At 50.3% G+C, this 11826-nt stretch overlaps 2 protein-coding genes and 1 non-coding gene across 3 annotated transcripts in view; 2 read left to right on the forward strand and 1 right to left on the reverse strand.

Moving 5' to 3' along the window:
• Positions 1 to 633, reverse strand: part of mipol1 (mirror-image polydactyly 1) — a gene marked incomplete at its 3' end in the record, with an annotated part of 15741 nt that extends 15108 nt beyond the window's left edge. The window contains exon 1 of the mRNA XM_084482165.1: positions 522 to 633. The remainder of the gene's footprint in view (positions 1 to 521) is intronic.
• A 197-nt stretch (positions 634 to 830) lies between these two features.
• Positions 831 to 11175, forward strand: psma3 (proteasome 20S subunit alpha 3). Its single transcript, XM_084481961.1, has 11 exons — positions 831 to 961; positions 2138 to 2220; positions 3466 to 3589; positions 4664 to 4765; positions 5364 to 5437; positions 6084 to 6156; positions 8618 to 8683; positions 9939 to 9985; positions 10238 to 10305; positions 10594 to 10658; positions 11000 to 11175. The coding sequence occupies exons 1-11, from the start codon at positions 941 to 943 to the stop codon at positions 11042 to 11044; spliced, it is 768 nt and encodes a 255-aa protein (XP_084338087.1). The 5' UTR covers positions 831 to 940; the 3' UTR covers positions 11045 to 11175.
• Positions 10377 to 10457, forward strand: LOC311362769 (small nucleolar RNA SNORD53/SNORD92). The gene has a single exon (XR_014638847.1). It is a non-coding gene; the product is annotated as a small nucleolar RNA SNORD53/SNORD92 (small nucleolar RNA).
• Positions 11176 to 11826: the final 651 nt, after the last annotated feature.

An 11826-nucleotide genomic window follows, 5' to 3' on the forward strand; every position in this document is an offset into this window, starting at 1 on the left:
GAACCCCTAATCCTACAGAGAGAGAGGAGAACAGCTGTATGGATGGACCACCGCCGTCAACAGACGATCCGTCAACATCTGCAAGACCAAAGCATCCACGTGTCCTATTGTGTCTAAACACAGCGCGTACACACACACACACACACACACACACATATAGCCCCACACAGCACATGTACACAACCATAGCCCCACACAGCTCATATACACACATATAGCCCCACACAGCACATGTACACAACCATAGCCCCACACAGCTCATATACACACATATAGCCCCACACAGCACATATACACACATATAGCCCCACACAGCACATGTACACAACCATAGCCCCACACAGCTTATATACACACACACACACACACACACACACACACACACACACACACACACACACACACACACACACACACACACACACACACACACACACACACACACACACACACACACACACACGTATATATAGCCTGGATGTGAACCGCGAACCCGTTCCCAGAACTAGTTGAACACTCACCGCTGGGTTAGATGAAGTACAACAAGTGATCCGCGGTCTTGGAGAATTCGTCCGACTTGGACAACTTTTATTTCTCTGAAGTACCCCAGGGTGCCGCTAGGGGGAGCCGATGCCCTCTTTTACTACTGTAATACTATGTACCGCCAGGAGGTGGCAGTGTGAAGCCGTGATAATGTAGTGTAATACTATGTACCGCCAGGAGGTGGCAGTGTGAAGCCGTGATAATGTAGTGTAATACTATGTACCGCCAGGAGGTGGCAGTGTGAAGCCGTGATAATAAAGGTAGTGTAGTACCGCCTGTCGCCACTAGGCGGCGGTATAAAATTATATACCGGTGTTTAGACGTGAGTGTGATGCAGCGGTGAGAACTGAACCTGCGATCCGAGCTGCTGCCGCTAAAGATTTAAGTTCACGCCACGATGAGTTCAATTGGGACGGGGGTAAGAACCAATATGTTCATGTGATCCGTCGGTTGAGTCAAGCGTTGAACAAATAACAGTCTTTAAGTCTGCAGAGTGTTCCCATTCATTGTAACTCGTTGTCTGCCCTGCTGAGTCACTAGCATGGTTAGCTAGGCTAGGCTAGTTAGGCTAGGCTAGGTCCACTTAAGCGAAATCGAAAGCGTTCTCTAAATGTGTCGCGGCTTTGTCGCCTAGTCTACGATCACAGCAGATGACGTGACATGACCTGATATCAAAAGTCCATCCTATGATCCCAGCGGTCAAACGAGTCTGAATAACTATTGAATTGTTGTTTTCCAAAGTACACATTGTCTTGTACTGCGCATGCTCACACTTGGGAGGCTGAACGCTCCGAAAAGTGACAGAACCATTGCGCTCACCAGTACAGTACTGGTCTGTACTGGTGAGCGATGGTCCAGGTCGTTGGTATGTGTTCTAAACAGATGGGCCCATGTTATAGTATACAGTACTGGGTCACGTAGGTTCACGCAGTAGAACCCAGATATCGATGAACTGGATCTGAACCAGGATCTGTGCATAAACAGGGACATTTTGGATGAAGACTATTACAGAAAAGCGAGCGTCGAGGTGTCCCTGAGCAAGGCATCTCACCATACACACCATGACCGCTTCTGACGAGCCGGCTGTCACCTTGCGTGGTTGACAACGCTGTCGGTGTGTGAATGTATGAACGCATGAATGCATGAACGGGTGAATGTGAGGCAATATTGTAGAGCGCTTTGAGTGGCCACTGGTTAGAAAAGCGCTGTATAAATGCAGTCCGTTTACCGTTGTATAAGGATCGTTTAAGACGTCAAAGTCTGTCCTCTTCTGTGCCTAACGAAACTTATTTTACGGCCGAAAAAAAATCAATGTGAAACCCTGATCTTTCAGCTTTATGCAGCTCTACTATTCTGTATTCCGTCATGCTATCTAATATCGTATAACGAAACTTATTTGCCTAACGAAACTTATTTTACGGCCGACAAAAAAATCAATGTGAAACCCTGATCGTTCAGCTTTATGCAGCTCTACTCTTCTGTATTCCGTCATGTTATCTAATATCGTATCATGCTATTGAATATGATGGAGTACTGGATATGGATGTCGTACTGTGTAGTATGAACCCCTCCTGACTGCGGTGTCCTCCTGCAGTATGACCTGTCCGCCTCGACCTTCTCCCCAGACGGAAGGGTCTTCCAGGTGGAGTACGCCATGAAGGCCGTGGAGAACAGCAGGTGAGTGGAGCCCAGTACCCTACACACAGAACCACAACCCTACAGCCAGTACCCTACACACAGAACCACAACCCTCCACCCAGTACCCTACACACAGAACCACAACCCTCCACCCAGTACCCTACACACAGAACCACAACCCTCCACCCAGTACCCTACACACAGAACCACAACCCTCCACCCAGTACCCTACACACAGAACCACAACCCTCCACCCAGTACCCTACACACAGAACCACAACCCTCCACCCAGTACCCTACACACAGAACCACAACCATCCACCCAGTACCCTACACACAGAACCACAACCCTCCACCCAGTACCCTACACACAGAACCACAACCATCCACCCAGTACCCTACACACAGAACCCTAGAGCCAGTACCCTACAGCCAGTACCCGACACCCAGTACCCTACACCAGTGGACAGGACCAGCTACACCCAGTCCCCCACACCCAGAACCCTACACCCAGTCCCCTACTCCCAGTCCCCCCTACTCCCAGTCCCCTACAGCCAGTCCCCTACAGCCAGTACCGGACATGGAGTCCCGTACAGCCAATACCCTACACCCGGTAGTACCCGGTAGTACCCAGTAGTCCAGTACCTGCCATGGTTTTACAAGCCATGGACTAGGCCTGGGCAATAAAACAATAAATGATCGTATCGTGATAGACCTTTGATATCAATATAAAACATGTTCAATATGTATCGATAAGAGACTGGACCACCGAATCTAGCAGCTGGGTTTGTTACACAAACACGGTTCCATACTTATTGACAATATCTGAGTGTTTTTCATTGTTGTATCGACATTGGAGTATTTATCGATGAAGAACAGTGGAAGGTCGTATTAAGTGTTAAACAGAAGTGTTTAAATCCAGCACGGTAATTCATAGTCTTTTTAGGTAATTTAAATGATCAATAGTTATCGTTATCGATCAATATGATCAAGTTATATCGTGATATGTCTTTCAGCCATGTCGCCCAGGCCTAACGTGGAGTCACTTAGCAGAAGCAGCTTATAAGTTGGACTAGTAACATTTGTTATCATCATTGTGTCATTTCTATGATGTAAATTAAGAGAGCAAAAGCAGCATCGGCTCAAGAAAATCGGTGTATCGGTCATTGGCTAAGGCTGATGGGGGAAAAAAAAGAATCGTTATCGGTATTAGCCCTAAAACATCCATATGGGTCGATCCCTAGTGTTGATGGTGTTGATGGTGTTGATGGTGTGTGTCTGCAGCACAGCCATCGCGGTGCGCTGTAAAGACGGCGTGGTGTTCGGCGTGGAGAAGCTGGTCCTGTCCAAGCTGTACGAGGAGGGCTCCAACAAACGCATCTTCAACGTGGACAAGCACGTCGGCATGGTACCGCTCGCCCTGCCCTGCTTCTGCCAGAGGACCTTTTTTTTATTTCAGAGGTCCCCCAGAGGGTTCCTTCAGCAGTGTTGCCAGATTGGGCTGGGAAATCCGGCCCAATCTGGCAACCCTGGCTGCCAGAGGTTGGAGGCCAGGGTTGCCAGATTAGGCGGGTTGCCGTAGGATACGGTCAATCAATATATCGATGATATCAGTTTCCAATCAAATATAGGATCAAAATGGAGCCATATTGTGGGGACGTTCGCTCACAAAATAAAAAAAAACATTGTTTTAGTTGTAGCTCAACTTCCCTGGAAGTACAGGTGGTCTGATATCTGATTAATCACGGGAAAGCGATCCGTCCCATCCCTGGCATCCTGTGCAACGCAAGCCGTAGTTTGCTACTCCAGCCAGCAGGGGGAACTGTAGTAACATCCTAGCAACGGAGACACTTTTAAGTACCTTTTACAGAGTCAGCCAGCTTTAACTAAAGCTAACTGAAGAGACTGTGGGATTTGCCAATCTGAATAAATACAAAACCAACACACAAATGCTTCGCTAGCTCACTCTTGTTAGATGCAAATCTCTACCATGGATAGGTTTTTTTAACTGTCATTTGCACATGCATTTTTTTTAACTAGGATTGGCATGTCATGGTGGTTACTTCTTAAAGCTATGTTGTGTATTGTGCGTTCTGATGCTGTGTCACTTCTTAAAGGTCCCATGACATGCCACCTGGTGTGAGTGTGATTAGCCGTTACAAGCCGTTTTGGAAATCTGCCCCTTATGACATCACAGGTGGGCGTGTCCACCTAGATGTGTGCTGGGATAGATCAGTCTACCAGCCCCGCCCCAGTGGACCGTAGCAAACGTTCAGCTCATCTATCCGTCACACATCTACGTGGACACGCCCACCTGTGATGTCATAAGGGGCAGATTTCCCCAAAACGCCTTGTAATGACTAATCACACTCACACCTGGTGGCACGTCATGGCAACCTTTACAGCTACGTTCTGCATTGTGCGTTCTGATGCTGTGTTACTATCTGACGCTAGAGTGTGTGTGTGTGTGGTCCTCCTCCAGGCGGTGGCTGGACTCCTCGCAGACGCCCGCTCCCTCTCTGAGGTCGCCAGGGAAGAGGCGTCCAACTTCAGGTCCAACTACGGCTATCAGGTCCCTCTCAAGGTAAACCGAGGTCCATTCACACGGCCCTACTGCCACTGGAGAGGGAAGGAGGGGACCTGTCCAATCAGAGACCGTGGGAGGGGGACCTGTCCAATCAGAGACTGCGGGAGGGGGACTTGTCCAATCAGAGACTGCGGGAGGGGGACTTGTCCAATCAGAGACTGCGGGAGGGGGACTTGTCCAATCAGAGACCGTGGGAGGAGGGGACCTGTCCAGTTAGAGACCACGGGAGGTGGACCTGGCCAATCAGAGACCACGGGAGGAGGGGACCTGTCCAATCAGAGACCAATCAGAGACCACGGGAGGTGGGCCTGGCCAATCAGAGACCAATCAGAGACCACGGGAGGTGGGACTTGTCCAATCAGAGACCACGGGAGGAGGGGACCTGTCCAATCAGAGACCAATCAGAGACCACGGGAGGTGGGCCTGGCCAATCAGAGACCATGGGAGGTGGGCCTGGCCAATCAGAGACCATGGGAGGTGGGCCTGGCCAATCAGAGACCACGGGAGGAGGGGATCCTGTCCAATCAGAGACCTGGGTGGAGGTGACCTACCGTAGCTGTGCTGATGCATGTGTGTGTGTGTTGTGTGTTTGCAGCACCTGGCCGACAGAGTGGCCATGTACGTCCACGCCTACACACTGTACAGCGCCGTCCGGCCCTTCGGCTGCAGGTGAGGAACATGAAAACACACACCTCGACACACACTCGCATTCCACACACACACCTCGACACACACTCGCATTCCACACACACACCTCGACACACACTCGCATCCACACACACACCTCGACACACACTCGCATCCACACACACACCTCGACACACACTCGCATCCACACACACCTCGACATGCGCCTATACTCGCATTCACTCTGGCACCCACCTAAACTCACATCCACACACCAGCCACACCCACGCACCAGCCACATCCACGCACCAGCCACATCCACACACCAGCCACATCCACGCACCAGTCACATCCACACACCAGTCACATCCACACACCAGCCACATCCACACACCAGCCACATCCACACTCCAGTCACATCCACGCACCAGCCACATCCACACACCAGCCACATCCACACACCTACACTCACATCCACACACTTGGATCAACACACCTACGCTCACATCTAGACTCAAGTCCTCACCTCCACACATAGGTTGTTAACGTGTGTGTGTGTGTGTGTGTGTGTGTGTGTGTGTGTGTGTGTGTGTGTGTGTGTGTGTGTGTGTGTGTGTGTGTGTGTGTGTGTGTGTGTGTGTGTGTGTGTGTGTGTGTGTGTGTGTGTGTGTGTGTGTGTGTGTGGTAGCTTCATCCTGGGCTCCTACGATGTGGACGACGGCCCTCAGCTCTACATGGTGGACCCCTCAGGCATCGCATACGTACGTACCACACTCCGAATACTACTACAGTACCAACATAGTACCGCTACAGTACTCTGAATACTACTACAGTACTACCGACGTAGTACTACTACAGTACCAACATAGTACCGCTACAGTACTCTGAATACTACTACAGTACCGACATAGTACTGCTACAGTACTAATACTACTGTACCAACATAGTACTGCTGCAGTACTCTGAATACTACCACAGTACTAGTGTAGTACTGCTACATAACTAATACTTATACTACTGTACCAACATAATACTAATACAGTACTCAGAATACTCCTACAGTACTAACGTAGTACTCCTACAGTACTAACGTAGTACTCCTACAGTAGACTACAACTAATATCTACCTGACCACTAGGATGTGGTCCTATAGTGTGGTGCTATACTGGACCACTAGGATGTGGTTCTGTAGTGTGGTTCTATACTGGACCACTAGGGTGTGGTTCTATACTGGACCACTAGGATGTGGTTCTATAGTGGACCACTAGGATGTGGTTCTATACTGGACCACTAGGGTGTGGTTCTATAGTGTAGTCCTATACTGGACCACTAGGATGTGGTTCTATAGTGTAGTCCTATACTGGACCACTAGGGTGTGGTTCTATACTGGACCAGTAGGATGTGGTTCTATACTGGACCACTAGGATGTGGTTCTATACTGGACCACTAGGATGTGGTTCTATACTGGACCACTAGGGTGTGGTTCTATACTGGACCACTAGGATGTGGTTCTATACTGGACCACTAGGATGTGGTTCTATACTGGACCACTAGGATGTGGTTCTATACTGGACCACTAGGATGTGGTTCTATACTGGACCACTAGGATGTGGTTCTATACTGGACCACTAGGATGTGGTTCTATACTGGACCACTAGGATGTGGTTCTATACTGGACCACTAGGATGTGGTTCTATACTGGACCACTAGGATGTGGTTCTATACTGGACCACTAGGATGTGGTTCTATACTGGACCACTAGGATGTGGTTCTATACTGGACCACTAGGATGTGGTTCTATACTGGACCACTAGGATGTGGTTCTATACTGGACCACTAGGATGTGGTTCTATACTGGACCACTAGGATGTGGTTCTATACTGGACCACTAGGGTGTGGTTCTATAGTGTAGTCCTATACTGGACCACTAGGATGTGGTTCTATAGTGTAGTCCTATACTGGACCACTAGGGTGTGGTTCTATACTGGACCAGTAGGATGTGGTTCTATACTGGACCACTAGGATGTGGTTCTATACTGGACCACTAGGATGTGGTTCTATACTGGACCACTAGGGTGTGGTTCTATACTGGACCACTAGGATGTGGTTCTATACTGGACCACTAGGATGTGGTTCTATACTGGACCACTAGGATGTGGTTCTATACTGGACCACTAGGATGTGGTTCTATACTGGACCACTAGGATGTGGTTCTATACTGGACCACTAGGATGTGGTTCTATACTGGACCACTAGGATGTGGTTCTATACTGGACCACTAGGATGTGGTTCTATACTGGACCACTAGGATGTGGTTCTATACTGGACCACTAGGATGTGGTTCTATACTGGACCACTAGGATGTGGTTCTATACTGGACCACTAGGATGTGGTTCTATACTGGACCACTAGGATGTGGTTCTATACTGGACCACTAGGATGTGGTTCTATACTGGACCACTAGGGTGTGGTTCTATACTGGACCACTAGGATGTGGTTCTATACTGGACCACTAGGGTGTGGTTCTATACTGGACCACTAGGGTGTGGTTCTATACTGGACCACTAGGGTGTGGTTCTATAGTGTGGTCCTACACTGGACCACTAGGATGTGGTCCTATAGTGGACCACTAGGATGTGGTCCTATAGTGCGGTCCTGCGTCCACAGACTAACTGAACTGATTTGCTGACACTTCTCTTGGCTATCTGACCGTCTCCTGATGCCTAGCGCCGCCCTCTCCAGCGCTCTCTAACCTTACGGCCGTCCTCAGACCATAGCCGTTTCTCAATTCGCGTTCTCGTGTGTTCTCGTGTACTTGCGTTCTCGATAAACGTCATCAGTGGTAGCCCAAGTACTGTTCCAATTCCAAGTACGCGAGAACGCGAGTACTGTCGTAAAACCCGGAAGTGTTCTCGATGCGTTCTCGATGAGGCCGTTCTACCGAGGATGCATCGGAGGTGACTCGTGTGGACTTGGGACCGTTAAATATCCCAGAATGCATCATCGAGTCCGCTGCTGTTCCAATTGCAGAGTGCGTACTCGCGTTCTCGGAAGTCTGTATTTGAAAGTCCGGACTTGCCAAGTACGTACTTCCAAGTCCGCGAGAACGTAGTCCGCGTACTTGGTATTGAGAAACGGCTCATGTCTTGGCGGTTTGAAGCCCGTCCCAGGGCCCCCTGGTTTGGTTTTGATGTGAGACCTTGTGTGTGTGTGTGTGTGCAGGGCTACTGGGGCTGTGCCATCGGGAAGGCCAAGCAGGCGGCCAAGACGGAGATCGAGAAGCTGTCGGTGAGTGCTCTGACCAGGCTCAGCGGGGGGGGGGGGGGGGGGGCGGTGTTCACGTTCCCGCGCTGCATATTTGTTTCTACCAATCAAGGCTCTTGGCCAGCCGTGGTCAACAGTGAAAGGCGCCTGTAAAGGTCTCAGATCAACCTTCTCCCCTACAGCCCCTTCTGAGGGCTTCACTCCCTCACGCTAATTAGTTCAGCTTCTGTAGCAACATCTCATCCTCATCTTCAAAACCGCTTATCCGGGGTCGGGTGGCAGGGCCAGCAGCTCCAGCACGGGGGGCCCCAGACTTCCCTTTCCCGGGGCCACGTTGACCAGCTCTGACGGGGGGGGGGGGGGGTGGGGAGATCCCGAGGCGTTCCCAGGCCAGTGTTGAGATATAATCTCTCCACCTAGTCCTGGGTCTTCCCCCGAGGTCTCCTCCCCCCGCTGGTCGTGCCTGGATCACCTCCCTAGGGCGGCGCCCAGTGGGGCGTCCTGACCAGATGCCCAAAGCAGAGGTAGCAGCGGCTCTAATCCGAGTTCCTCACGGATGGCTGAGCTTCACACCCTGTCTCTAACGGAGACGCCGCCAGCCACCCTCCTGAGAAAACCCATTTCGGCCGCTTGTACACGCGACCGCAGTAGAATATCTCCATAACAAGACAGGAAACAAGGCGCTACCGTCCTTTTTTTTTTTTTTTTGGACCAGGCTCTCCTTCCATCTCCTCCCATCTCCCCCCCAGAGGCTCCTCCTCCTCTCCCTGCTGGTTCTCGTGCAACAAGACGCACCAAGTGGACCGCAGAATTATTACACACCATTTTGTTGGGGCGGCATGTGGCTCAGGAGGTAGAGCGGGTTGGCTGGTGACCAGGAGGGTTGCCAGTTCCATCCCCGGCTCCTCCTCCTCCTAGCGGAGTGTGGTGGTGTCCCTGAGCGAGACGCCCCTAACCCTGACTGCTCCCTGACCAGCTGGCTGTCGCCCTGCGTGGTCGACTCGGCCGTCGGTGTGTGAACGTGTGCATGAACGGGTGAATGTGAGGCGATATTGTACAGTGCTTTGAGTGGCTACTGGTTAGAAAAGCTCGGTATAAATGCAGTCCGTTTACCGTTTGTTTTGAAGGAGGAAAACGATGCAGGACTGCTGTGATTTAATACTTTCAAGTGCATAATATCCACACATCCATCATTTTGGGTGTGAGTTGGTGGCTCCTCGGTGGTTCTCTCTACCTCTGAACGATGACCAGGCTTTCTCTTGTGGTTGACCTTCCCCAGATGAAGGACATGACGTGCAGAGAGGTGGTCAAGGAGGTCGCCAAAATGTGAGTTGTGCTAGCAGTTTGGAGGGTTCCGGATGTTTCTCTTGTTTGCCGAGCGGTGTGGGCTGCACATGTTTCATATTGACGTTTCCCGACTTGCTGTTTACTCCTTAGCCTCCTCTGTTTACGGTTATTCGTATGCAGCCAAACACCTGGAACCGTTCCTTGTATGTGTTGAAACTACCCGGTTATGAGGTCTGTTGTGATTGGGAGGTTTGTTGTGGTGTTGATTGTGTTGATGTTGTTGTCCTGCAGCATCTACATCGTCCACGACGAGGTGAAGGATAAGGCTTTCGAACTGGACCTGAGCTGGGTGGGAGAAGGTAAGAACTGGTGTATCGGCTGGCTCCCCGACCCAGTCCTCTGCAGCTCACCTGTGAACCGGAGAGTGCCCGTGGAGTGATGAGTCTGAGAATGGTTTCGCATAAAGCGCTGAAATCATGTGATGTCAGAATTCTCTTGGCTATCTGACCACTGATTTAATCAACTAGGAACCAATGAAATGGTGCTATTGAGTTTGTTCTCATGATGTCATCTTCTCTCTCTCTCTCTCTCTCTGTCCCTATGTTTGTCTGTCTCGCTCTCTGTCTCGTTCTGTCTCTCTCTCTCAGTAACAAACGGACGGCATGAGCTGGTTCCCAAGGACATCCGGGAGGAAGCAGAGAAATATGCCAAGGTAAAGATTTGCTGTGGCACCTTTTGGTGTGTGTGAGACAGTTTTGTGTGGTGTGAGACAGCACTGTGTGAGGAGTCTGTGTGGTGTGAGACAGCACTGTGTGTGGAGTCTGTGAGGTGTGAGACAGCTCTGTGTGGTGTGAGACAGCTCTGTGAGGTGTGAGACTGCTGTGTGGTGTGAGACAGCTCTGAGTGTGAGCCCTAGGGCGGGGGGGTTCCCGTGGGGCTGAGGGTCCTGCTGGGTGTACATGAGGGGGGAATCAGGCTGCACCTTGTTTTGAACTCGGTACGTTTGGGTCACATGATTTGAAATGGCTCGCGTCTCTCTCTCCCCATCTGCAGGATTCTCTGGAGGAAGAGGATGACTCTGACGAAGATAACATGTAACATGTTCCAGCCCGCCTGACCCCCGCCTCTTTTGTATGTTTTCTAGTAATGGACCATTAATGTCAACATGTTTTTTGCTTTTGGTTTGATGGCTCTCAGCCTTGACAATAAAATAAAAATGTAAGTAAAAAAAAAAATATGCAGTTTCCTCCAAGCTTCTGTCCCAGAATCCACCCAGACCTTGATAATGGTCATGTTCCCAGAACCCACCCAGACCTTGATAATGGTCATGTTCCCAGAACCCACCCAGACCTTGATAATGGTCATGTCCCAGAACCCACCCAGACCTTGATAATGGTCATGTTCCCAGCTGGAAGAATAAAGCACATCTTCTCTTGAGCCTCACATGGGAGGCCTGGGGGAGAAGGAAGGGTTGAACACGACAGGCCGCTGGTAACCTCCCCCCAGAGGTCAGGTTTGGAGGGTTGGCGACGGGGTAAGAGATGTTTGGGAGGGTTAGAGACGGGGTAAGAGATGTTTGGGAGGGTTAGGACGTGATTTTTGAGTCAGTGCAGATCCAGAACACCCTAAACAAAACGCTTACTACAGAGTTCTAACATGGTACCACAGAGTACTAACATAAGTGATAACCTAGTACTAACATAGTACCAAATAGTACTGACGGAGTGCCACAGTCTATCCTGACAGCACAGGGGCAACAGGAGTTCTAGTACACCACGGCGCGCTTTAGGACACTACTAGTATGTGAAATATGCCTCTCTTTTGAAACGATAAGGACTGATTAACAACTGCTGGAATAAGTGTCCCCACAAACTGCCACC

This window comes from Micromesistius poutassou, assembly GCF_964030765.1.
Source record: "Micromesistius poutassou genome assembly, chromosome: 17".
NCBI lineage: Eukaryota > Metazoa > Chordata > Actinopteri > Gadiformes > Gadidae > Micromesistius > Micromesistius poutassou.